Source organism: Bos javanicus, chromosome 4 (genome assembly GCF_032452875.1).
Source record: "Bos javanicus breed banteng chromosome 4, ARS-OSU_banteng_1.0, whole genome shotgun sequence".
NCBI classification, from domain to species: Eukaryota; Metazoa; Chordata; class Mammalia; order Artiodactyla; family Bovidae; genus Bos; species Bos javanicus.
This window is the reverse complement of record NC_083871.1, coordinates 53,133,536-53,160,183: the sequence shown is the minus strand read 5'-3', so window position 1 is coordinate 53,160,183 and position 26,648 is coordinate 53,133,536. Positions and strand designations below refer to the sequence as shown.

Here is a 26,648-nt window from a genome sequence, read left to right as displayed (position 1 = left end):
CAATGAATAGAACCGATGATGGGTAAGTCATATGTAAGGTACATGGTTCATGGCAACATTCTTATGAAAACCTGAATGCGGAGTAGAAGGCGCCTGTTAGCCTGCTCTAATTTCTTCTGTCTGTGTTCTAATTCTTGAGCTCTCTGTTGTTCTTTTTGTAGCCACTTGATGTACTCCACTGATGCTTTTAGAATGGTTCCTTTGTTCCAGCGCATATCACTGTAGAACGGAGAGATAACCTTTTCACAATTGTGCATGTCAGCAGAATTCATAAGAACTTACAAAATCTTTTACATTAATATGAAATAATGATTTACATGACTATTATTCACTCTTAGATATTATTGCTTCTGAATAGAAATTTTAATAGAATAGTTAAGAAGCCCTTATATAGTAAAATTAATCCCAGAATGAAAATAAGTGTCAAAAGAAAGTAATAAAGTGACTTTTTGTGGGAGAGCTAAATGCAATATCATGATTCTACCATTACAGTTTTTATATTTTTAGTGAAAATTGCTTTTATTATTAACTCTGAGATTAAAATCTATGTGCAGTATTTCTGCATTAATGAACTAGGAAATGTACATTACTGAAGACTTAAGCCTAAATTTTTTAAGATCATTTCATATGTACCAATCTTTTAACATACTTTCTATAAGGTTGCTTTTATGCTTCTAGGGAAAAAAAATAAGGTCCCACGTCTGTCCTGAATGGTGATCCTGAGTAATTGTGAAACAAATCATTTTGGCAACTTTATGCAATAGAGCAAAACTTTCTAGATTCATAAGGCAAATTTTCCCACACAAAAGCATCAACACATTTTTTATAAAAAGCTATATATCTATTTTTAAATAAGTTTATGATAAGTAAATACAATTAAATATTGCTGATATCTTCAGGCTGTAGCATAGAAAAATATTTTATTAAAACTTCTTTTTAAATGAGAAAAATGATAAATCCAGAATTATAGAACTGGCTACTTATTTTAATGTCTAAAAACATATATCAATCAATTTAATACTATCTGACAATTGGTAATATATATGGAGAATAAGGCCAAGCTAATTGCTAAAAGTTAATCAGAACAGCTGAAAAATCTGGGTGAATTTTCAACTTAGAATAATGAGATTTGTTTTGATATAACAGAAAGCAAGCTTGTAGGAAAATTTTTAAAAGACATTTCACTGCATGTGATTTTAGTTTATGTGATCTACTTGAAATACATGCAACTTAATATGTATTTACTAAGTACTCAGAAGTAGAAAAATATAGTTTGAAAAATCTGACTGGTATATGCCTCATAATTTTGTTTCATTTCTTCTCATGGAAAGAAAAAATTAGAAGGACAGAAGGAATATGATGAAAACAATATTCTAGTCAGCTTTGAAATTTAAGGTACTGTTTATTTAGGTCTAAAATAAATATTCGAAGTTTTGGTAGAAAACACACAATGGGGACTTCTTGGTAGTGCAGTGGACAAGCAGTCACCTTCCAATGATACGGGTTCAATCTCTGGTCAAGAAACTAAGATCCCACATTCTGTGGGGCAACTAAGTTCCACACACCACAACTGAGACCTGATGCAGCCAAATCAATAAATGCGATCAGTTGCTTCAGTCGTGTTCGAATCTTTGCAACCCCACGAACTGTAGCCCGCCAGGCTCCTCTGTCCCTGGGATTCTCCAGGCAAGAATACTGGAGTGGGTTGCCATGCACTCCTCCAGGGGTTTTTCCAACCCAGATATCAAACCCACATCTTTTGTGTCTCCTTCTTTGCAGGTGGATTCTTTACCACTGAGCCATTTTGGAAGCCCAAATCAATCAATCAATATTTTTTAAAAAAGGGAAACACACAAAGGTTTTCCTACAATATCTATTTGTTGTCATTTCACTAAATTTTTAAAAGTTTACTCTATTTTAAAGCCATTTTAATGTATGAGATTTCATCCTAAAATATTTTGTTTTCCAAATATATTGAGTTCAGTTCAGTTCAGTCGCTCAGTCGTGTCTGACTCTGTGACCCCATGAATTGCAGCACGCCAGGCCTCCCTGTCCATCACTATCTCCCGGAGTTCATTCACACTCACATCCATTGACTCAGTGATGCCATCCAGCCATCTCATCCTCTGTTGTCCCCTCTTCCTCCTGCCCCCAGTCCCTCCCAGTATCAGTCTTTTCCAGTGAGTCAACTCTTCACATGAGGTGGCCAAAGTACTGGAGTTTCAGCTTTAGCATCAGTCCTTCCAAAGAACAGCCAGGACTGATCTCCTTTAGAATGAACTGGTTGGATCTCCTTGCAGTCCATGGGACTCTCAAGAGTCTTCTCCAACACTACAGTTCAAAAGCATCAATTCTTCGGTGCTCAGCCTTCTTCACAGTCCAACTCTCACATCCATACATGACTATTGGAAAAACCATAGCCTTGACTAGATGGACCTTTGTTGGCAAAGTAATGTCTCTGCTTTTGAATATGCTATCTAGGTTGGTCATAACTTTCCTCCAAGGAGTAAGTGTCTTTTAATTTCATGGCTGCAGTCACCATCTGCAGTGATTTTGGAGCCCAGAAAAATAAAGTCTGACACTGTTTTCACTGTTTCCCCATCTATTTCCCATGAAGTGATGGGACCAGATGCCATGATCTTCGTTTTCTGAATGTTGAGCTTTAAGCCAACTTTTTCACTCTCCACTTTCACTTTCATCAAGAGGCTTTTGAGTTCCTCTTCACTTTCTGCCATAAGGGTGGTGTCATCTGCATATCTGAGGTGATTGATATTTCTCCCGGCAATCTTGATTCCAGCTTGTGCTTCTTCCAGTCCAGCGTTTCTCATGATGTACTCTGCATATAAGTTAAATAAGCAGGCTGACAGTGTACAGCCTTGACATACTCCTTTTCCTATTTGGAACCAGTCTGTTGTTAAGGAGATATATTAATTATATCTCCCAAGATAATTTCAAGCAGTTAGGCCTTAAAAACATTATATATGACAGTATACTGTAAACATTAACACATACAAAGACTTGCCTAAGGAGTGAATATTCATAGTGGCTTATCATTTTCTACAAAATAATTTATTTTGAAGAACTTAAATCTTTGGGGAAGTTAAAACTTTGAATGTCTGTAGGGCTAAGGCAGGTATTAGAAATATGTAAGTTAGAGTAGGAATGCTGCCAGGCAAAACTATGCAAATGTATGATCTGTTGTCATTTTAGGAGTACACATCCACTTAAAAGTATTACAAAAAAGAAAAGAAAGCAAACATCATGAGAGGTCTGATTCTTCTTCCTTTGATCAGTATTTTATAACTTCTGATTTAGAAAGTCTTATTAGGTCTCATTTACTAGTTCAACTGCCATTCTTACACAAAAGCAGAAGAAAGTTTTGACTGTAGAAGATAAAAAAATCAGTTTAGTAGAAAAAAAAAAAAACCTTTAGGTTTATATCTAAAAAAGTAGAAAAAGTCATTTAAAAAGTAGACAAACTAGTTTAAAAAAAAGTAGAAAAAATAATAATTTGATAGCACAATGCATGCTCTGCTAGCATGTTTATATTTATAAATATGATTTTTATAAATATGATTAATAAAAAGCACATATGAAGTAGATACTATCACACATCTGTAGAAATGTTTCACCTTCTTATTTGTTAGTTCTGTTTGGTTTGATTTTTCACTAATGGTTAAGATATTATCATTCCCTGGTAGTGTGTTTTTCATTTCATTTTCTCAACATATTTATCTCAACTATAACTGTTTACTATTTGTTTTCCTTCTGACCATACTATTTTGATCCAGCAAAGACGAAAGAAGTAAAAATTTCTGAAAGTTTTTGATACACAAAAATGGCAACTTCATAGAATTCAAAACGCCTTCAGGTATTAGCTTTCATTTCCTAAAACAAGTGAAAGTGAAAGTCACTCAGTCATGTCCAACTCTTTGTGACTCCATGGACTACAGAGTCCATGGAATTCTCCAGGCCAGAATACTGGAGTGGGTAGCCTTTCCCTTCTCCAGGAGATCTTCCCAACCCAGGGATCGAACCGAGGTCTCCCCCATTGCAGGCAGATTCTTTACCAGCTGAGCCACAAGGGAAGCCCTTCCTAGACCAAATCTTAAGTTTATTCCAGTCATGAGCTGGAAAGGCATTCAGAGCCTTTTTAGAACTGCTGGCTAGTTAGAAGAGGGAAACAGGGCCCCAAACGGCAGTCCGAAATAGTGGTCAAAAACAGTTATGGGAGAACATACTGACACTCCTTTCCCTGATTCAACACTGAGGTCATGCTTCACTTGCATAATGTCCTCTTCTTACCCTCTTCCCTGACTGGTATCTGGTTCATGCCTCATTGGCATGAAGCACAACCAATCAAGCCCCCAGAACTACCAAAGAGGAAGTAACAAAAGATATAAAGAGGGAAACTGAGCAGGTCTAGACCACTCCTACAGGGGTTGGTCCACTCTCACGTCTGGAGAGTGTACAAGACAAGAACTGAAGAAGAACTGATCCAATAGAACCAAAGCTTCAGAGTTCTTTCTGCTTGCCCAAACGCATGTGTTTAGAAGTTGGGATCTAGGTCTCCTGTCTCTATTTAGCACTGTTTTTGCAAATTTGTGGTTTTCCCACTCTTTCAAATGCATCTGCCATAAGAAATGTGTTTTCTATTGTGACCTAGTGCATACATTGTACATAAAACTGCAACAAAGTTTTCATGAGGTATTACTATCCTCCTAATATGTATAATATATAATACTTTTATATTTCCAGTGTCTACATATGATACGATAGAATTAAAACAATTACTAATTCTCCTTTCTGAAATATACAAAGATGAGAAAACCACTTAAGAAAGCTTACAATGAAGCTTCCCCAACTATGGTCCCTTTCACATGTGATTATGGATAAACTGATTTTCCTTATTCTAGATCAGTCCACAGCCTGCTTTTGTCAATAAAGTTTCATCAGATGCAGTCATCCTCTTTCATATACATATTGTCTATGTCTGAAGGCAATGGCAACCCACTCCAGTACTCTTGCCTGGAAAATTCCATGGATGGAGGAGCCTGGTAGGCTGCAGTCTATGCGGTCGCGAAAAGCCGGACACGAATGAGCGACTTCACTTTCACTTTTCGCTTTCATGCATTGGGGAAGGAAATGGCAACCCACTCCAGTGTTCTTGCCTGGAGAATCCTAGGGACGGCAGAGCCTGGTGGGCTGCCGTCTATGGGGTCGCATAGAGTCGGACATGACTGAAGCTACTTAGCAGCAGCAGCAGCTTTCATGCTACAATGGCAGAGTTGAGTAATTGTCAGACTTTATGCTCACAAAGCTTGAAATAATTACTATCTGACCCTTTAAAGAAAAAATTTGCCATCCTTTGGTCTTAACAATGAAAATTTTGCCATCCCTTTTTCTTGACAATGAATTAGAACCAGAGAGGAGCCATTTTATAGCCATAGCTACTCTATAAAAGTATAGAGTAATAATTACCCCTCACATAAGCTTTATCATTTTTGAGGTTATACATATTATTTTATTTTATTTTTATAAAACTCCATCCATAAGTGGTGCTTTATAGGCATGGTGATATCGAAAGATGTTCAGTCAGGGTTCATAGTCTTAATCTTACAGTCTTATCGTTTGTTTTCTTCATATAACCTGGCCCTGGCACTGTGAGTTAGCTCTATCAGTTACAAGAGAAGCTCTCTTAACTGACTTTTATCTGATCACTTTCAGGATTAATTAATGTTCTCCATTCCCTTTGTGATGCTCACTGACTGTTGTCAGACAAAGTAGATAATAGAGGCCACTAGGCTACCTTCTGAGACACCCAGGTACTTCTGTTATCCTTCTGGTGATAGTGCTTACTGACAGGGTGTTAAATGAATGCCCGTTGTACTTGTTATTGTGATAGTATAACTAAATGATATATGTTAACTAATGAAATATGAATACAAAATAAGAAAAAAGCATTTATAAAAACAGCTCTTGTTTTTTAGGAAAAATATATTAAAAGCCTCAGAAAAAATAAAGTAAAATGTCAGTAAGATAGTTTGCTAAAAATATGCTGTTACAAATTAGGATGCATCATTTAAAAAATCCATCTACACTTAGGTGTTGGCACTTAGGTTTTTGTTTTATCTACAAGAAATTAAAATAGACTATACATTTTTGTGCAGTTTATGTAAGTCAGAAAATTGAAACATATATTCGAACAACAAAGTCTTGACCTTATATCAAATGTTTGGCAAATAAATGTGCATTTATGTTTTAAGTGTTAATATTTTATCTGGAAAATGGGTGTTCTGTTCTGCTAATAGAAAGAGTTGCATGCTGAGAGACTTCAAAAGATTTGAAAAGTTAGTGGTGGATCCTAGCCAAGATTAAGCTCTTCAGATTCCCCATCCAGTGTTCTTTCTGCCATTCTACTCAAGAAGCCTTCATTATCTACTATGCCCATAAGAATAAATATATGGCATTTCCTCCATTATAAATGACTGAATCATCTGAGTGAATAGCACATTTGCATTTAGGGAAAGAGGACTTTCACTTTTCACAAAAACCACTGTATCAAACCTCATCATTTCTGAATAACGGATAATGCCAGTGTTTGGAGAGTCCAATTCTGTCCGAACAAAACATTTTTTTTTCAAGTCCTTATTAATGCTACAATGTTTTCATGGTTTTAGAGAAACATGGTAAATTGACATTTTGATTAATCAACTATTTCTTGAAATTTACAACCTCAAACATCTAGTTCAACTGACTTTGTAACTATATGGCATCAAAACCTAGCTGAAAATTTAATTACAACAACAAATTATTGACTAATATCAATAAGCATGTTTTTACAATTCTTATTTTTTGCTTGTATATTTTTTGCTTGAATTTTGGAACCTCTGAGAATTCAACATTCCAATTTTCATGTACATATAAATCTTAAATTGGAAGAATTGCTATAACTATAAATTGAGGATTCCAGTTGATATCATGAGAGTATGTTACTATCACTACATTTGAAAATATTGGTGCCATACAGAAAGATTTGTTATGTACTAAGAAGAAATAATTTACTTATTTCCTAAAGCTCAATAGAATAAGTGTTAGTAACAATTTTGATGTCTGATGTTTAATAATTATCAGCCTTGAGTAGATATTTTAAAATGACACCAGTAGTAGCCTTGTCTTTACCATAAGCTGCTTACTTTACTCAGCATTGGTTCACCCCTCCACCTCTTCCCTCCCACCTGTTTTGTGTAGTATTGAAACCATAACATAATTAAGAAATGATTATTGAACTCACGGATCATTAGACTTTGGAATAAGAGTGCCAAGCTCCTTGATTCGGTAGTTAATATTATATCTTCTTCTTCTTTCAACTATTAAAAAAGAAATATTGATTATTCTCATTAAAGCACAATTAACTTTTGGTCAACTTAACATCCTTAATAACCTTTGAAAAACAATGAGCAAAAAATTTCCATTTAGTTACAAGTGTACTTCTCAACAATAACATAAAAATTCAAATACATTTTATTCTAAAAGTAAAAAATAACAATATTAGAATTGTGATTCTATTATTCACAATGATTTTAAATCATTTTGAAACATTTTCTCTCAAAAATAACATTTTTATCATTCTTTAAAATGCTATATTTACTCATACTGATATACATACATACATACATATATATATATATATATATATATATATCAGGGTGGGTGTGTATATATATATATATATATATATACACACATACATATATGTGTGTACATATACACTTTTTCTTCTCATATACTCCACTGAAAAGCTAACACAAAGCTTGGCTCATGGTAGGTATGTGTGCCCAAATAGACTATGACCTCTTTGAGGGCAGGGACCATTTCTTACTTCATTCTGTATACCCAGAGGGCTTGGCATGCAAGAGATGTTAAATAAATGTATGTTTATTAGACCATAAATATACTTTTATAATTTAACAACTTTCAGTAATACACAGAACAGTGATTCTTAAGCTTTGGCATGCATCAGATACATCTGGAAGGACTGTCAAATAAATAAAAATAAATTTGTACTCTGCACCTAGAAATTCTGATTTTATTAGGACTAAGTTGGGACCCAAGAATCTGCACTTCAAACAAATTCCCAGGTGTTGCTGATGCTGCTTGTTGAGGGCCCACACTTTGAGAATGACTGATAAAGGTTTTTATTCAGAAATTATTATTCAGAAATAATTCAGAAATTATTATTTCTCTGTTTATATTCCCATGCATCCATTGCCTATGACAATGGATATGCATCTAATAAATGTTCAATAAACATCAAATATACAAAAAAGCAGAGCTTCCTATATTGACCCTTACCTAAAACCAGTCTTACAGAGCACAGAATAGTTGTATAATCTACTCTATACTTGCAGGATCAGGAACCACGACTTACATATAATCCTTTTTCAGTAGGTAACATTTTTAAAGCTTTTTAGGGAAATGAAGGAAGTAAAAAGTCATGAAGAAGAAAAAACTGTATGTTGAAACATTAAGCAATACATGTTTGAAAAATACAAACTGCTACTGGAAACAAAGAAAGTCCTAAAAAATATCAATTGTCATGGTGAATCTACTCTATGAAGCAGTTTACCATGAATGAACTTGACCTTCTGGAATAATACATTGGGATTCCTCTGAAATTAGGATATAATTGATTCTTGGGAGAGATTATTTTCCTTCTTTGCCAGTTTTGTTTTCTCTGTGCAAGTAATTGAAAAAACTGACACCATATAAAAAACTGAAAAGAAAATAAAGGCAAAGCTGATAGAAATACATTTATATTTTATACTGAGAATTTATTAATAATTCTATGTTCACACATACTCTCATATTATAAAACAGACTCAAATATAAGATGAAGATCAGCTATGAAGGATGTTCACATTTCTATCTCAAAATAGGAGACTCGTGTAGTCCTATAATGTTTTTTCAAAATCTATTATTTAAATGTACCTTATGTAAAATATCAGAAATTCCTACTCTAACCTTATGAGATTGCGCTCATAAAATTTTAATGGTTAATTATAATGAGAAGTTTGTTTTCCCACTGTTTTCATATCCAGTACTAGCTATTTGTAAAGGAGTCAAGCTTTAAGAAATTAATTACTAAATCACTTCATGTTATATGTGATTTCACTTTTTACAAAGTTTTTGATATGTTCATTCATTCCTGTCCTTAGAAACAGGCAACAGGTGCCTCTTTCCCAGACTCCATACTTGAGGACCCCCTTTGCCTTCTCTTACCACATCCATCCTCACTGAGCAAGGCAGCCACAGGGCAAAGGGATCTCCCTTCTAAACTACACTCCAGGTAATTTACACCAGGAATATTCTCCCAAATGCCCTGATCCTGTGCCGGCTGTGTCTGAGGTTCATCCTCCTGAAGGAAGATTATGACACCAAGGTGCTCTCCCCAGGCCCAAGATGCAGACAAGGGTCAACTGTTTGCAGATATGTATGGAACTTGAATATACAAGATGAGGGGTTCACACTCATGTTTGAGGTCATGTGCACCATAGAATGTAATAGGGTATAGAAAGAGAAGTGAAAAGGGGCCATTGAGTCAGGGCTGACATTGCCCCACCATGACTTCCCACTCAAAATTCCATCAAGTGGAGATCCATTAATGGCCCAATCTCTTAGTGGCACAGTACTTTTACAAAATTCTGAGGATCTGAGAACTCATATTTCAAACCTGGCCTTCCTATCTTTAGGAAGGATAGAACATAATTTAGTATTTCTAGCTTGAGTTATAGCTTTTAAGTATTTAGACATCTGTTAAGTGGCCATGATCCTCTCAAATGTTAGAGGATATTTAGATTCATACTTAAAATGTAATATTAATTTTTGGTAACATTGATAGCTTCAAAAAGTAATATCACCAAGTAATCCAGATTATTAGTAGAAAATACTTTTATACTTGTATAATGTGCATGTGTGCACTCAGTCACTCTGTGTCTGACTCTTTGCAACCCTATAGACTGCAGTCTACCAGACTCCTCTGCCCATGATATTTTCCAGGCAAGAATACTGGAGTGGGGTGCCATCTCCTCTTCCAGGGGAAATTCCCAACCCAGGGATTGAACCCATGTCTTCTGTGCCTCCTGTAATGAGGGTGGGTTCTTTACCACTGAGCCATCTATAATGATCATACCAAGCACCTATCATACTTAACATTAAACGACCTGTTATTTAAAGTGCAAACATAGGGGAGAGAAGAAAGGAGAAAGGAAGGTAATAGCGGCCTTAAAACTAAGAGAGAAGGCTTTAGTTCCTTGATGTGTAACTTCTTTCTGTTAATAATTAGTCCTGTCTTTCAGGTTCTTATCTCACAAAATGCACCAATGCTAGTCTGCTCTACCACTATGTGATCAAAAGCAAATCATTTCCCTTTCCACAACTACTCTAAGGACTGTTATAACCAGGGGTTAGCCTTCTCCTCCTTCATATAGTCAGCCTACCCTCTGAATAAGACGGGTGCTTTATGAAAAGATAGATGCAGGTTTCACAGGTACAGTTCAGTTCAGTTCAGTGGCTCAGTCATGTCCAACTGTTTGCAACCCCATGGACTGCAGCATGCCAGGCATCCCTGTCCATCGCCAAATCCCTGAGTTTACTCAAACTCATGTCCACTGAGTCTGTGATGCCATCCAACCATCTCATTCTGTCGTCCCCTTCTTCTCCTGCCTTCAATCTTTCCCAGTATCAAGGTCTTTTCTAATGAGTCAGTTCTTCACATCAGGTGGCCAAAGTATTGGAGTTTCCACTTCAGCACCAGTCCTGGACTGGCTGGATCTCCTTGCAATCCAAAAGACTCTCAAGAGTTCAAAAGCATCAATTCTTTGGCGCTCAGCTTTCTTTATAGTCCAACTCTCACATCCATGCATGACTACTGGAAAACCATAGCTTTGACTAGACGAAACTTTGTTGGTAAAGTAATGTCTCTGCTTTTTAATATGCTGTCTAGGTTGGTCAAAACTTTTACTACAAGCAATAAGCATCTTTTAATTTCATGGCTGCAGTCACCATCTGCAGTAATTTTGGAGCCCCCCAAACTAAAGTCTGCCACTATTTCCATTGTTTCCCCATCTATTTGCCATGAAGTGATGGGACCAGATGCCATGATCTTAGTTTTCTGAATGTTGAGCTTTAAGCCAAATTTTTCACTCTCCTCTTTCACTTTCTTCAAGAGGCTCTTTAGTTCTTCTTCGCTTTTGGCTCTAAGGGTGGTGTCATCTGCATATCTGAAGTTATTGATATGTCTCCCGGCAATCTTGATTCCAGTTTATGCTTCATTTAGCCCAGAGTTTCTCATATTGTACTCTACATATAAGTTAAATAAGCTGGGTGACAATATACAGCCTTGATGTACTCTTTTCCCTATTTGGAACCAGTCTGTTTAATGTCCAGTTCTAACTGTTGCTTCCTGACCTGCATACAGATGTCTCAGGAGACAGGTCAGGTGGTCTGGTATTCCCATCTCTTTAAGAATTTTCCACAGTTTGTTGTGGTCCACACAGTCAAAGGCTTCGGCATAGTCAATAAAGCAGAAGTAGATGTTTTCTGGAACTCTCTTGCTTTTTCGATGATCCAACGGATGTTGACAATTTGATCTCTGGTTCCTCTGCCTTTTCTAAATCCAGCTTGAACATCTGGAAGTTCATGGTTCACATACTGTTGAAGCCTGGCTCAGAGAATTTTGAGCATTACTTTGCTAGTGTGTGAGATGAGTGCTATTGTGTGATAGTTTGAGAATTCTTTGGCATTGCCTTTCTTTGGGATTGAAATGAAAACTGATCTTTTCCAGTGCTGTGAGTTTTCCAAATTTGTTGGTACATCTAGCATCAATTTAAGCTAACCACATGTAAGGAAATTCCTGGTTTTAGAGCTTTAAAGATTTTATTTTCATTGCATTCTTTTCTCATTTTTTATTTGGTTCTCAGAACAAAAATGCTTCATACTCAACTAGTCAAGCTGACTTAAAATAGTTAAGCACTATCTTAAGAGACATGAAAAAGCACTTTAAAGCTCACCTTGCCCCTAAACAACTTCCCTTGAATGCATTTACTCACCTCATGTAATCATTATTGAAGGCGAATGGACCCCCAGGAAGGCATCAGAGCGCCTCCCCCCAAACTTTTTTTGCGACAGTCGTAGAATTCAGCAGTACAACATAAGCAGTATTTTAAAATAACTTATCATTAGGAAAGGAAGAGTAGATTGACACAGAAAGATAAGAACCTGGTGTTACATTTCTAGCTATTTAAATAGTGTACATTTTCTTTTTTTAAATTAATTTATTTATTTTAATCGGAGGCTAATTACTTTAAAATATTGTAGTGGTTTTTGCCGTACATTGACATGAATCAGCCATGGGTGTACATGTGTTCCTCATCCTGAACTCCCCTCCCACATCCCTCCCCATCCCATCCCTCAGGGTCATCCCAGTGCACCAGCCCTGAGCACCCTGTCTCACGCATTGAACCTGGACTGGCGATCTATTTCACATATAGTAATATACATGTTTCATTGCTATTCTCTCAAATCATCCCACCCTTGCCTTCTCCCACAGAGTACAAAAGTCTGTTCTTTACATCTGTGTCTCTTTTGCTGTCTCACATATAGGGTCGTTACCATCTTTATAAATTCTATATATGTGCATTAATAAACTGTATTGGTGGTTTTTTCTGACTTACTTCACTCTGTATAATAGGCTCCAGTTTCATCCACCTAATTAGAATTGATTCAAATGCAATAGCTGAGTAATATTCCATTGTCTATATGTACCACTGCTTTCTTATCCATTACTCTGCCAATGGGCCTCTAAGTTGCTTCCATGTACTAGCTATTGTAAATAGTGCTGCAATGAATATTGGGGTACACGTGTCTCTTTCAATTCTGGTTTCCTCGGTGTATATGCCCTGCAGTTGGATTGCTGGGTCGTATGGCAGTTCTATTTCCAGTTTTTTAAGGAATCTCCACACTGTTCTCCATAGTGGCTGTACTAGTTTGCATTCCCACCTACGGTGTAAAAATGTTTCCTTTATCTGCACCGTCTTCAGCATTTATTGTTTGTATATTTTTTGATAGCAGCCATTCTGACTGACATGAGATGGTACCTCACTGTGGTTTTGATTTGCATTTCTCTGATAATGAGTGATGTTGAGCATCTTTTCATGTGTTTGTTAGCCATCTGTATGTCTTCTTTGGAGAAATGTCTGTTTAGTTGTTTGGCTCATTTTTTTTGATTGTGTCATTTATTTTTCTGGAATTGAGCTGCATGAGCTGCTTGTATATTTTTGAGATTAATTCTTTATCAGTTGCTTCACTTGCTATTACTTTCTCCCATTCTGAAGGGTGTCTTTTTTCATCTTGCTTTTCACCTTGTGCAAAAGCTTTTAAGTTTAATTAGGTCTCATTTGTTTATTTTTGCTTTTATTTCCATTACTCTGGGAGGTGGGTCATAGAGGATCCTGCTGTGATTTATGTCAGAGAGTGTTTTGCCTGTGTTTTCCTCTAGGATTTTTATAGTTTCTGGTGTTACATTTAGATCTTTAACCCATTTTGAGTTTATTTTTGTGTATGGTGTTAGAAAGTGTTCTAGTTTCATTCTTTTACAAGCGGTTGACCAGTTTACCCAGCACCACTTGTTAAGGAGATTATCTTTTCTCCACTGTATTTTCTTGACTACTTTGTCAAAAATAAGGTGTCCAAAGGTGTGTGGATTTATCTCTGGGCTTTCTATTTTGTTCTATTGCTCTGTATTTCTGTCTTTGTGCCAGTACCATACTGTCTTGATGACTGTAGCTTTGTAGGATAGCCTGAAGTCAAGAAGGTTGATTCCTCCAGTTCCATTCTTCTTTCTCAAGATTGCTTTGGCTATTCGAGGTTTTTTGTATTTCCATACAAATTGTGAAATTATTTGTTCTGGTTCTCTGAAAAATACTGTTGGTAGCTTGATAGGAATTGCATTGGATCTATAGATTGCTTTGGGTAATATACTCATTTTCACTATACTGATTCTTCTGATCCATGAACATGGTATATTTATCCATCTATTTGATTTCTTTCATCAGTGTTTTATAATTTTCTATATATAGGTCTTTTGTTTCTTTACTGCTACTGCTATTGCTAAGTCACTTCAGTCGTGTGACTGTGTGACCCCATAGACCGCAACCCACCAGGCTCCCGTCCCTGGGATTCTCCAGGTAAGAACACTGGAGTGGGTTGCTATTTCCTTCTTCAATGCATGAAAGTGAAAAGTGAAAGTGAAGTCACTCAGTTGTGTCTGACTCTTAGCGACCCCATGGACTGCAGCCCACCAGGCTCCTCCGTCCATGGGATTTTCCAGGCAAGAGTACTGGAGTAGGGTGCCATTGCCTAGGTAGATTTATTCCTAAGTATTTTATTATTTTCACTGCAATGGTGAATGGAATTGTTTCCTTAATTTCCTTTTCTGTTTTCTGATTGTTGGTATATAGGAATGCAAGGGATTTCTGTGTGTTAATTTTATATCCTGCAGCTTTACTATATTCATTGATTAGCTCTAGTAATTTTCTGGTGGTGTCTTTAGGGTTTTCTACGTAGAGGATCATGTCATCTGCAAACAGTGAGAGTTTTACTTCTTTTTTTCCAATCTGGATTAATTTTATTTCTTTTTCTTCTCTGATTTCTGTGGCTAAAACTTCCAAAACTATGTTGAATAGTAGTGGTGAGAGTGGGTACCCTTGTCTTGTTCCTGATTTTAGGGGAAATGCTTTCAATTTTTCACTATTGAGAATAACGTTTGCTATGGTTTATCATATATGGCTTTATTATGTTGAGGTATGTTCCTTCTATGCCTACTTTCTGGAGGGTTTTTATCATAAATGGATGTTGAATTTTGTCAAAGGCTTTCTTTGCATCTATTGAGATAATCATATGGTTTGTATTTTTTAATTTATTAATGTGGTGTATCATATTGATTGATTTGTGAATATTGAAGAATCCTTGCATCCCTGGGATAAAACCCACTTGGTCATGATGTATGATCTTTTTAATATGTTGTTGGATTCTGTTTGCTAGGATTTTGTTAAGGATTTTTGGATCTATGTTCATCAGTGATATTGGCTTGTAGTTTTCTTTCTTTGTGGCATCTTTGTCTGGTTTTGGTATTAGGGTGATGGTAGTGTCATAGAATGAGTTTGGAAGTTTATCTTCCTCTGCAATTTTCTGGAAGAGTTTGAGTAGGATAGATGTTAGCTCTTCTCTAAATTTTTGGTAGAATTCAGCTGTGAAGCCATCTGGTCCTGGGCTTCTGTTTGTTGGAAGAATTTTCACTACATTTTCAATTTCCATGCTTGTGATGGGTCTGTTAAGATTTTCTATTTCTTTCTGGTGCAGTTTTGGAAGGTTATATTTTTCTAAGAATTTGTACATTTCTTCCAGATTGTCCATTTTATTAGCATATAGTTACTGGTAGTAGTCTCTTATGATCCTTTGTATTTCTGTGTTGTCTGTTGTGATTTCTCCATTTTCATTTCTAATTTTGTTAATTTGATTCTTCTCCTTTTTTTGTTTTCTTGATAAGTCTGGCTAATGGTTTGTCTATTTTATTTATCTTCTCAAAGAATCAGCTTTTAGTTTTGTTGATTTTTGCTATAGTCTCCTTTGTTTCTTTTTCACTTATTTCTGCCCTAATTTTTATTATTTCTTTCCTTCTATTAACCCTGGGGTTCTTCATTTCTTCTTTTTCTAGTTGCTTTAGGTGTAAAGTTAGGTTATTTGATTTTTCTCTTGTTTCTTGACATAAGTTTGTATTGCTATGAACCTTTCCCTTAGCACTGCTTTTACTGAATCTCCTAGGTTTTGGGTTGTTGTGTTTTCATTTTCTTTCATTTCTATGCCTATTTTGATTTCTTTTTTGATTTCTTCTGTGATTTGTCGGTTCAGAAGCGTGTTGTTTAGCCTCCATATGTTTGTGTTTTTAATAGTTTTTTCCCCATTAGTTCAGTTCAGTTCAGTCGCTCAGTCGTGTCCAACTCTGCGACCCCGTAAATTGCAGCATGCCAGGCCTCCCTGTCCATCACCAACTCCCGGAGTTCACTCAGACTCACGTCCATCGAGTCAGTGATGCCATCCAGCCATCTCATCCTCTGTCATCCCCTTCTCTTCCTGCTCCCAATCCCTCCCAGCATCAGAGTCTTTTCCAATGAGTCAACTCTTCGCATGAGGTGGCCAAAGTACTGGAGTTTCAGCTTTAGCATCATTCCTTCCAAAGAAATCCCAGGGCTGATCTCCTTCAGAATGGACTGCTTGGATCTCCTTGCAGTCCAAGGGACTCTCAAGAGTCTTCTCTAACACCACAGTCCAAAAGCATCAATTCTTCGGCGCTCAGCTTTCTTCACAGTCCAACTCTCACATCCATACATGACCACAGGAAAAACCATAGCCTTGACTAGACGGATCTTTGTTGGCAAAGTAATGTCCCTGCTTTTGAATATGCTATCTAGGTTGGTCATAACTTTCCTTCCAAGGAGTAAGCGTCTTTTAATTTCACGGCTGCAGTCACCATCCACAGTGATTTTGGAGCCCCAAAAAATAAAGTCTGACACTCTTTCCACTGTTTCCTCATCTATTTCCCATGAAGTGATGGGACCGGATGCCATGATCTTCGTTTTCTGAATGTTGAGCTTTAAGCCAACTTTTTCATTCTCCACTTTTACTTTCAGATCAGATCAGATCAGTTGCTCAGTCGTGTCCGACTGTTTGCGACCCCATGAATCGCAGCACGCCAGGCCTCCCTGTCCATCACCAACTCCTGGAGTTCACTGAGACTCATGTCCATCGAGTCAGTGATGCCATCCAGCCATCTCATCCTCTGTCATCCCCTTCTCCTCCTGCCCCCAATCCCTCCCAGCATCTAATCTTACTGCATTGAAATTATTTCAATTTTTTTGAATTTACCAAACCTAGATTTATGGCCCAGGATGTGATCTATCCTGGAGAAAGTTCTGTGTGCACTTGAGAAAAAGGTGAAATTCATTGTTTTGGGGTGAAATGTCCTATAGATATCAATTAGGTCTAATTGGTCCATTGTATCATTTAGAGCTTGTCCTTCCTTGCTAATTTTCTGTTTAGTTGATCTATCCATAGGTGTGAATGGAGTATTAAAGTCTCCCACTATTATTGTGTTACTGTTAATTTCCCCTTTCATACTTGCTAGCTTTTGCCTTACATACTGTGGTGCTCTATGTTGGGTACATATATATTTATAATTGTTATATCTTCTTCTTGGAGTGATCCTTTGATCATTAGGTAGTGTCCTTCTTTGTCTCTTTTCATGGCCTTTATTTAAAAGTCTATTTTATCTGATATAAGTATTGCTAGTCCTGCTTTCTTTTGGTCTCCATTTGCGTGAAATATCTTTTTCTAGCCCTTCACTTTCAGTCTGTATGTGTACCTTGTTTTGAGGCGGGTCTCTTGTAAACAGCATATATAGGGGTATTGTTTTTGTATCCATTCAGCCAGTCTTTGTCTTTTGGTTGGGAATTCAACCCATTTACATTTAAGGTAATTATTGATAAGTATGATCCCATTGCCATTTACTTTGTTGTTTTGGGTTCAAGTTTATAAAACTTTTCTGTGTTTCTTGTCTAAAGAAGATCCTTTAGCATTTGTTGAAGAGCTGGTTTGGTCATGCTGAATTCTCTCAGCTTTTGCTTTTCTGTAAAACTTTTGATTTCTCCTTCATATTTGAATGAGATGCCTGCTGGGTATAGTAATCTGGGTTGTAGGTTTTTCTCTTTCATCACTTCAAGTATATCTTGCCATTCCCTTCTGGCCTGAAGAGTTTCTGTTGAAAGATCAGTTGTTCTCCTTATGGGAATCCCCTTGTGTGTTATTTGTTGCTTTTCCCTTGCTGCTTTTAATATTTGCTCTTTGTGTTTGATCTTCATTAATTTGATTAATATGTGTCTTGGGGTGTTTTGCCTTGGGTTTATCATGTTTGGGACTCTCTGGGTTTCTTGGACTTGGGTGGCTATTTCCTCCCCCATTTTAGAGAAGTTTTCAACTATTTTCTCCTCAAGTATTTTCTCATGGCCTTTCTTTTTGTCTTATTCTTCTGGGACTCCTATGATTCAAATGTTGGGGCACTTTATATTGTCCCAGAGGTCTCTGAGGTTATCCTCATTTCTTTTAATTCTTTTTTCTTTTATCCTCTCTGCTTCATTTATTTCCACCATTCTATCTTCCACCTCACTTATCAGCTACCTCAGTTATTCTACTGTTGGTTCTCTCCAAAGTGCTTTTGATCTCAATTATTGCATTATTCACTATTGACTGACTTTTATTTTCTTGTTAAAAGGAAAGGTCCTTGTTAAACCTTTCTTGAATCTTCTTAATCCTTATCTCCAGTCTATTTATCTGTAACTCCGTTTTGTTTTCAAGATTTTGAATCATCTTTACTATCACTATTCTGAATTCTTTTTCAGGTAGACTCCATATCTCCTCCTCTTTTGTTTGGTTTGGTGGGCATTTATCATGCTTCTTTACCTGCTGAATATTTCTCTGCCTTTTCATTTTGTTTAGATTGCTGTGTTTGGGGTAGCCTTATTTTATGCTGGAAGTTTGTGGTTCCTCTTTGTTGTGGAGGTTGCTCCCTGTGGGTGGGGTTGGACTAGTGACTTGTCAAGGTTTCCCAGTTAGGGAAGCTTGTGTCGCTGTTCTGGGGGGTGGAGCTGGATCTCTTCTCTCTGGAGTGCAATGAAGTGTCCAGTAGTGAGTTTTGAGGTGTCTATGGGTTTGGTGTGACTTTTGGCTGAATGGCGTCCTTTTTCTAAAGTCACTTTTATCTCTTTAAATTTTGGAGTCAATTGAGTTCAAATGTAACTCAGTGCACTCATCTCCCTTATTAGTATTCTTCTTCAGAGAGAGAAAATGATCAAGGAGAGAACTTGAGATGTTTCACTTCATAAAAATGTCTAGCTTTTCTGAGAGTTTGCATTGTCTAAATTGCCCCAAAATAGCTCTACTAGTGAGCGTGTACACTTAATTTTGGTCATCTGACTTCAAAATATATACAGGTGACAATAAAACACCACATATTTTAACCTCCTTCCATTTCCTCTTGCATTGATTCATTTTGCTTAGAAAAAAGGAAAATATACTCACTGAGGTTGTGGTTGTCCTTTTTTTGTCTCTCCTTGGCCAAAGCTCGAGTATCTGTTTCTGATCAAAAGGAAAATAATTGAAACAGTACTTATTTCTACCTTACAATCCTTCCAGTCAACAAAATTCAGAAATACAAGTGAAAATATAATATTACTTACTCCAAGTGGTGTAACAAAAATTTTTGCAAATATTTAGAAATTTGAAACAACATATTAGTAAAAAGGCAGTGGCAAAACCTATGGGATTTAAACAGTAAAATCTGAATTTGTATTCTGACCCTCCATTTAGTAGCCTTGGGGTCTCAGGTTACCTAAGTTCTCATCTGTGAAGTTGGTATGATACCTACTAAATACCATTATTGTGATTAAAAGAATTAGAGCATACAGTAAATATTAACCTGCTTAATCATTTTTATTAGAATTTTCTCAGAACTTTAAGATTATTCAAAATTATTTCAATCTAAATTTTCACAACCTACATTTTTTATAAATATTATGATTTCTAAATTCAAAGAATTGGAACTAATGACATTTCTCATATACCTATCAAACAAATCCATACTTTAAGTAACAGACACTTTATGTGCTATGTGGTTGTTAGCACTTGTGATAGTCAGACTCCAAAATGGCCCACCATGATTCTCATTCATGACAGTCATACTTTTGATGGTTCCCTTCCATACTGAATAGGATCAATCTGTGAAACTGATATAATATTATGGAAATGATTAGTGTGGCTTTCAAGACTAGGTCATAAAAGACATTTTCAGCTTCCCCTTTGGGTGTTCCTTGAATCACTACTTGTCAGATCATGAGGACAGTTGAGCAGCCCTGTGGAGAGTTCTACATGGTAAAGAACCAAGCAGCACTGACTAGGAAGATGTGTGAGTGAACCATCCTGGGAGTGCATCCTCCAGGCAAATATCTGTATCTCTGGCCAACATCTTGACTGCAACCTTACACAAGGCTCTGAGCTAGAAGCAATTTTATAAATCACCCCTGGATTTCTGAAATATAGGGATTGTATGAGATAATTAACATTTATTATTTCAATCTGTTAAGTTTGGGGTACTTTGTTATATAGCAATGGATAATTAATACAATGTTCTTTGAATTATTCTAGTTTTAAAATAGAAATATATAAATATATTTATTAAATTTTGATTATTTAAGATTAAATTAATTAATTTTACTCTAAATAATTTGAATGCATAGATATTTTTGAGTCATTTGTTAGATTCCAAGAATAGAAATATTGTATTTATTAAAAATGCTGATATTAACTAAAGAAAAAAGGTATTTAAAAAAAAATTAAAAAAAAAAAGAAAAATACTAAAAGATCAATGTTTGAATGCCGAACTAAAAACATGTTACAGAAATTTCTATTAAATTTTATTTTATTTTATGGAGAAACTAACACTAGACTTGTAAGTCAGGAGATCCTTATTTTGATCAACTTCTGCTTCTAATCAGAATACCATTGGGAAATAACTCCTCTGACTACTTCCTCATCTACCTATTGAAGGAACTTGAAAGTGCCCCTGTAATTCCTTTAAGTTGTAACAATTTTGAAATTTATTATTGAAAACAGAGGGGTTTTTACACACTTGAGAAAGTTAAATGTGAATCATGGTATCTGTGAAACAAGTTGAAAAGAGGAAAATCTATTTTTTCCTAATCTATTAATCTGTTATTTTGCAAACATGTTAATAAATTGAATATTTGCAATATCAAAATTAACCTATATTAAGTGAAAGTTAGCTAAGTTAAGTCGTTCAGTCATATCCAACTCTTTGCAACCCCATGGACTGTAGTCGCCAGGCTCATCCATCCGTGGGATTTTCCAGGCAAGAATACTGAAGTGGGTTGCCATTTCATTCTCCAGGGGATCTTCCTGACCCAGCAATCGAACCTGAGTTTCCCACACTGCAGGTAGACTCTTTACCATCTGATTCACCAGGGAAGCCCAAAGTGAAAGCGGAACTTAGTCAAACTGTCGTATACATATGACTAGAGGTTATGTGTGTATATTCGTATTTGTCCAATTCCTAAAATCACTGAGTTGAACTGTAAGTTATACTAACTTGTTGCTTGGTTGTTATAAAGGAAAAGAAGGTGGATTTACTCTTGAAATGTTTCCCATTTTAACTACAGTAAGTCTCCTACCTATGAATGAGTTCCTTTCCAAGTAAAAGTCCAATTTGTTTTTTTAGCTTAGGTACCCAACTAACACAATCAGCCCATAGAGTACTGTACTGTAATAGTTTAATAATACTTTTCACACAAATAATACACAAAAAACACAAAAATAAAAAAAACATTTTTAATCTCAGAGTACAGCACCTTGGAAAATAAAGTAGTACAGTACAATAACTGGCAATTCTTAGCAGTACCAGCTAAATCACATTGCTTCTACACTTGCTTTCAGACATCCTGGACTTGAAATAAAAATACTGTACTACTGTCCTCTATACAGTACTGTACAGTAAAGTACACAAAAGCACAGCCACTTGAAGAGGATGCACACTGTGACAATGTATGCCAGACAAGTGAACTAACTTACGTGATTGAACATGCAAACGCAAGTTCACATCTTTGATAGTTTGCAATTTGAAGGTTCATATGTAGAAGACTTACTATAACTATTTTGATAATGTTTCAAAAATTGTCTTTAGATTGGAATTATATGTCACTCATGTCTTACAAAAGTGTTGTTTTTTTTTTTTAAAGAAAACTATAAAAGCAGCATTACCTGTAATTTCTCTTTTCATTGGTAGACTACTTGGACAAGAAGCACTTGTAAGGCCCATATTAACTGGCGAAATTTCTTGCTCACCACTATACACATCCAAAATACTTCCAGATACCTTTAAAGGAAAAAATGTAGAAAAGAGCAATTAAGTCTTTGGTGAATATTGATATATTTAGTTGTATTACCTTAAATTGACCAATTGTTAATAGAAAATTGCAATATATAGCATTTTTAATTTTAAACAAAAATGAATATGCATTAACTTTGTAAAATCTTTGGGGAATGCTTGTGGATAAGATATGTTGAAAAAAAGCTATTTGTACTTAAGAAAAAGGAAAATTTAGTTCACTCATGAAGAAAAATTTTTATTAATATTTACAAAGTTATGGGCATTTGATCCAGCACAGTACCTGGTTATAAATGAATAAGATTAAAAATATCACTTTAGACAAAAATCAATATACATATTAGTAAAGCTTGAAAATTCATTACATATCATGAATTAGGCATAATAGTTGAATATTTTGGAAACCTTAATACTATCAGTGCTACCAGCAATTCATAGTCAAGAGGTGTTTTATACTGTTAATTAAGTGAGAAACTTTCCTTCCTGGAAGGCATACTTTTTCTCATTGTACACTTAATGTTCTAGATTATTATAAATATCCAGCTGGTAACCAAAAGTAGTCTAAAACTGCTTTGCCTCAAGTGGATATAGGGTATATCTAATTATAGCAACACTGCAATTCTTAAAGTGCTCCTTGGGAGCAATTTTTCAGAAAGCTAAGATGCTTTATACACAATTCAAAATTTTATTGAAAATGTGCTTATTGATTGATCTCCTAAGAAAATTAAATTTAAATAATATTCACAACTCAAGTTAATATTTATTATTCCAGAACAACCTATATTTAAAATACAAGATTTGAACATTTAAAATATTCCCATTCTAGTTATCTTTATTTCATTTCTGGGAAGTCAATCAAGAGCCGAATAAGCAGTACCTGTTTTCTTTCCTTTAAGAAATTATCAAACAAAGCTATATTCAGATTATTATGGAAACTTGAACTCTTTATTCCCATTTTTTGTATAACTCCAAGCCGAAGGAAATTTTTTTAATACTTATAAAATCAGACTGAAAATAATCGAAGAAAGGACACATGAAGACAAAAATTAGTTTCTGAAATAATAACCTATTAAATTATGTGATTAATATTGTATATTTCCGAGGGAAAAATACTTGGAAAATACAGTGGAAATCAGGCTAATATACAAGTGTATATGCATATCAACAAGAACATTATAGATTGCATATGGTATTATGATGCATGTTTTCATATATTGGTTCTCTTCATTATTTACTCTGTGAGGACTCCTCATCTTTATTTTATATAAATTCATTGATTATATAACAATGAAGGACAGGGAAATCTGGTATGCTGCATTCCATAGAGTCGCAAACAGTTGGATATGACTAAGTGACTGAACAACAACAACATTGTTTTAAAATGTGTTTTTGCATCTTGGATATTAGAAGTGAGCTACTGAGATATTTATTCCCTCTCAATTTTCTTATCTGAAAAGTAGGGACAAGAAAACCTATCAAATTGGATAAATGATGAGTGTAAGTATCAAAATAATACAATTAGAAAGAAATTCTAGAAGCACACATTTCCCTAACATGTGAGTCATTTAGCTATATATGTAAAATTTTAAAGCTTCCAGGTCTTTTTTGAAAACCCTGTTGGTTATAAGTGGAGGCATCACCAACCTGAATTGTACATTTGCACTGTGCCTTTGAGAAACATAATGACATGCTGAACAAAAAGACAGGGAGGGAGAAAGAAGGGGGAAAGAACTAGGAAAAGGGCATTTTTCTCTAAAGAGCTTGAAATCAGATAGATTCAATGCAGCGGTAGCAAACAGTAGAAATGTTTAAGAGGAGCCATATTACATTTGCACTGCAACAATAAAGTGATAGGTTCCTAGCTAAAACATTACACTGGGTTATTATTACTTGGTCAGAGTGTACCCAATGTATTTTTCTGTAGAAATGGGGCTGGAGTTCTGATAATGAATTCAATCCTGCTTAACTGTGGGTCTATTACACCTTCTCCTGATCTTCGGTTGTTCTTCAGTTGCTCCAGTAGTGTCTGACTCTGCAACCCTGTAGACTGCAGCATGCCAGGCTTCTCTGCCCTTCACCATGTCTCAAAGTTGATCAGACTCATGTCCATTGAGTCAGTGATGCCATCCAAACATCTCATCCTCTGTCATCCTCTTCTCCTCATGCCTTCTATCTTTCCCAGCATCAGGATATTTTTCAGTGAGTCACCTCTTTGAATCAGGTGACCAAAGCATTGGAGCTTCAGGTTCACCATCAGTCCTTCTGATAAACATTCAGGATTGATTTCCTTTAGGAGTGACTGGTTTAGTTTCTTGCAGTCCAAGGAACTCTCAAGAGTCTTCTCGAACACCACAGTTCAAAAGCATAATTCTTTGGTGCTCAGCCTTCTTCACGGTCCGACTCTCACATCAACACACGACTACTGGAAAAACCATAGCTTTGACTAGATGGACCTTAGTCAGCAAAGTAATGTCTCTGCTTTTTAATACACTGTCCAGGTTGGTCATAACTTTCCTTCCAAGAAGCAAGTGTCTTCTAATTTCATGGCTTCAGTCACCATCTGCAGTGATTTTACAACCCAAGAAAATAAAGTCTCTCACTGTTTCCATTTATTCTCCATTTGCCATGAAAAGATGAGACTGGATGCCATGATCTTAGTTTTTTGAATGTTGAGTTTTAAGCCAACTTTTTCATTCTCCTCTTTCACTTTCATCAAGAGGCACTTAGTTCCTCTTCACTTCCTACCATAAAGGTGGTGTCATCTGCATATATGAGGTTATTGATATTTCTCCCTGCAATCTTGATTCCAGCTTGTGTTTCATCCAGCCTGGCATTTTGCATGATGTATTCTGCATATAAGTTCAATAAGCCAAGTGACAGTATACAGCCATGATATATTCCTTTCCCAATTTTGAGCCAGTCCATTGTTCTGTGTCCAGTTCTAACTGCTACTTCTGAACCTGCATACAGGTTTCTTAGGAGGCAGATAAGGTGGTCTGATATTCCCATCTCTTTAATTTTCCACAATTTGTTGTGATCCACATGGTCAAAGGCTTTAGCGTAGTCAATGAAGCAGAAGTAGATGTTTTCTGGAATTCTCTTGCTTTTTCTATGATCCAATGTTGGCAATTTGATCGCTGGTTCCTCTACCTTTTTGAAATTCAGCTTGAACATCTGTAAGTTCTCAGTTCACTTAGTGTTGAAAGGCTAGCTTGGAGAAGTTTGAGCATTACTTTGCTAGTGTATGAAATAAGTACAATTGTGCAGTAGTTTGAGCATTCTTTGACATTGTCCTTCTTTGGGATTGAAATGAAAACTGACCTTTTCCAGCCCTATGGCCACTGCTGAGTTTTCCCAATTTGTTGGCATATTGAGTGTAGCACTTTCATAGCATCATCTTTCAGGATTTGAAATAGCTCAGCTGGAATTCCATCACCTCACTAGCTTTGTTCATAGTGATGCTTCCTAAGGCCCACTTGACTTCCCACTCCAGGATGTCTGGCTCTAGGTGAGTGATCACACCATCATGGTTATCTAGATCATTAACATCTCTTTTGTATAGTTCTGTGTATTCTTGATACCTCTTCTTAATATCTTCTGCTTATGTTAGGTCCATATCATTTCTTTATTCTTTATTTCTTTATTACCATATCTTTATTATACCTTTATTGTGCCCATCTTGGCATGAAATATTCCCTTGATATCTCTAATTTTCTTGAAGAGATCTCTAGTCTTTCCCATTCTGTTGTTTTCCTCTATTTCTTTTCATTGATCACTGAGGAAGGCTTTCTTGTCTCTCCTTGCTATTCTTTGAAACTCTGCATTCAGATGGGTATATCTTTCTTTTTCTCCTTTGCCTTTCACTTGTCTTCTTAACCCAGCTATTTGTAAGGCCTTATCAGACAACCATTTTGCCATTTTGCATTTCTTTATCTTGGGGATGGTTTTGATCACTGTCTCCTATACAATGTTACAAACCTCTGTCCATAGTCCTTCAGGCACTCTGTTCTATCAGATGTAATCCCTTGAAATTATTGGTCACTTCCACTGTATAATTGTAAGGGATTTGATTTAGGTCATACCTGAATGGCTTAGTGGTTTTCCCTACTTTCTTCAATTTCAGGCTGAATTTTGCAATATTCATGATTTGAGCCACAGTCAGCTCCCAGTTTGTTTTTACTAACTGTATAGAGCTTCTCTATCTTCCACTGCAAAGAATATAATCAATCTAATTTCGGTACTGACCATCTGGTGATGTCCACGTTAGAGTCATCTCATGTGTTGTTGAAAAAGGGTGTTTGCTATGACCTTGGTTGTTGTCTAATTTATGCCCTGAAGCATAATGATTAATATCCTATTTAATTTTATGTTGTAGGTACTACTCTATTTCATGTGAATGGCTAATTACTTTTTAAATATCATTAGACAATTGGTTTCAATTTCAAAATATGTAATATATTTCACATAATCTAAAGAGCCTTTTCTCCATTCAAAGATATGAGTAAAATGTTAGTGAAAATTTAAAGATTACATGCATATCAGAAAAGGCTTACAAACCAAAGTTATAATCTACTTAGGT

At 35.8% G+C, this 26,648-nt stretch overlaps 1 protein-coding gene across 9 annotated transcripts in view; it reads right to left on the bottom strand.

Annotated features, from left to right (window-relative positions):
* Window positions 1-26,648, bottom strand: part of TFEC (transcription factor EC) — a 219,549-nt gene that overhangs the window by 1,762 nt on the left and 191,139 nt on the right. For all 9 annotated transcript variants that reach the window (XM_061414050.1, XM_061414056.1, XM_061414051.1 and 6 more), the window contains 4 exons: window positions 21,943-22,057; window positions 19,192-19,248; window positions 7,295-7,370; window positions 72-219 (listed from right to left, as the gene is read on the bottom strand). In XM_061414050.1, the coding sequence (XP_061270034.1) occupies window positions 72-219; window positions 7,295-7,370; window positions 19,192-19,248; window positions 21,943-22,057 (396 nt within the window). The remainder of the gene's footprint in view (window positions 1-71; window positions 220-7,294; window positions 7,371-19,191; window positions 19,249-21,942; window positions 22,058-26,648) is intronic.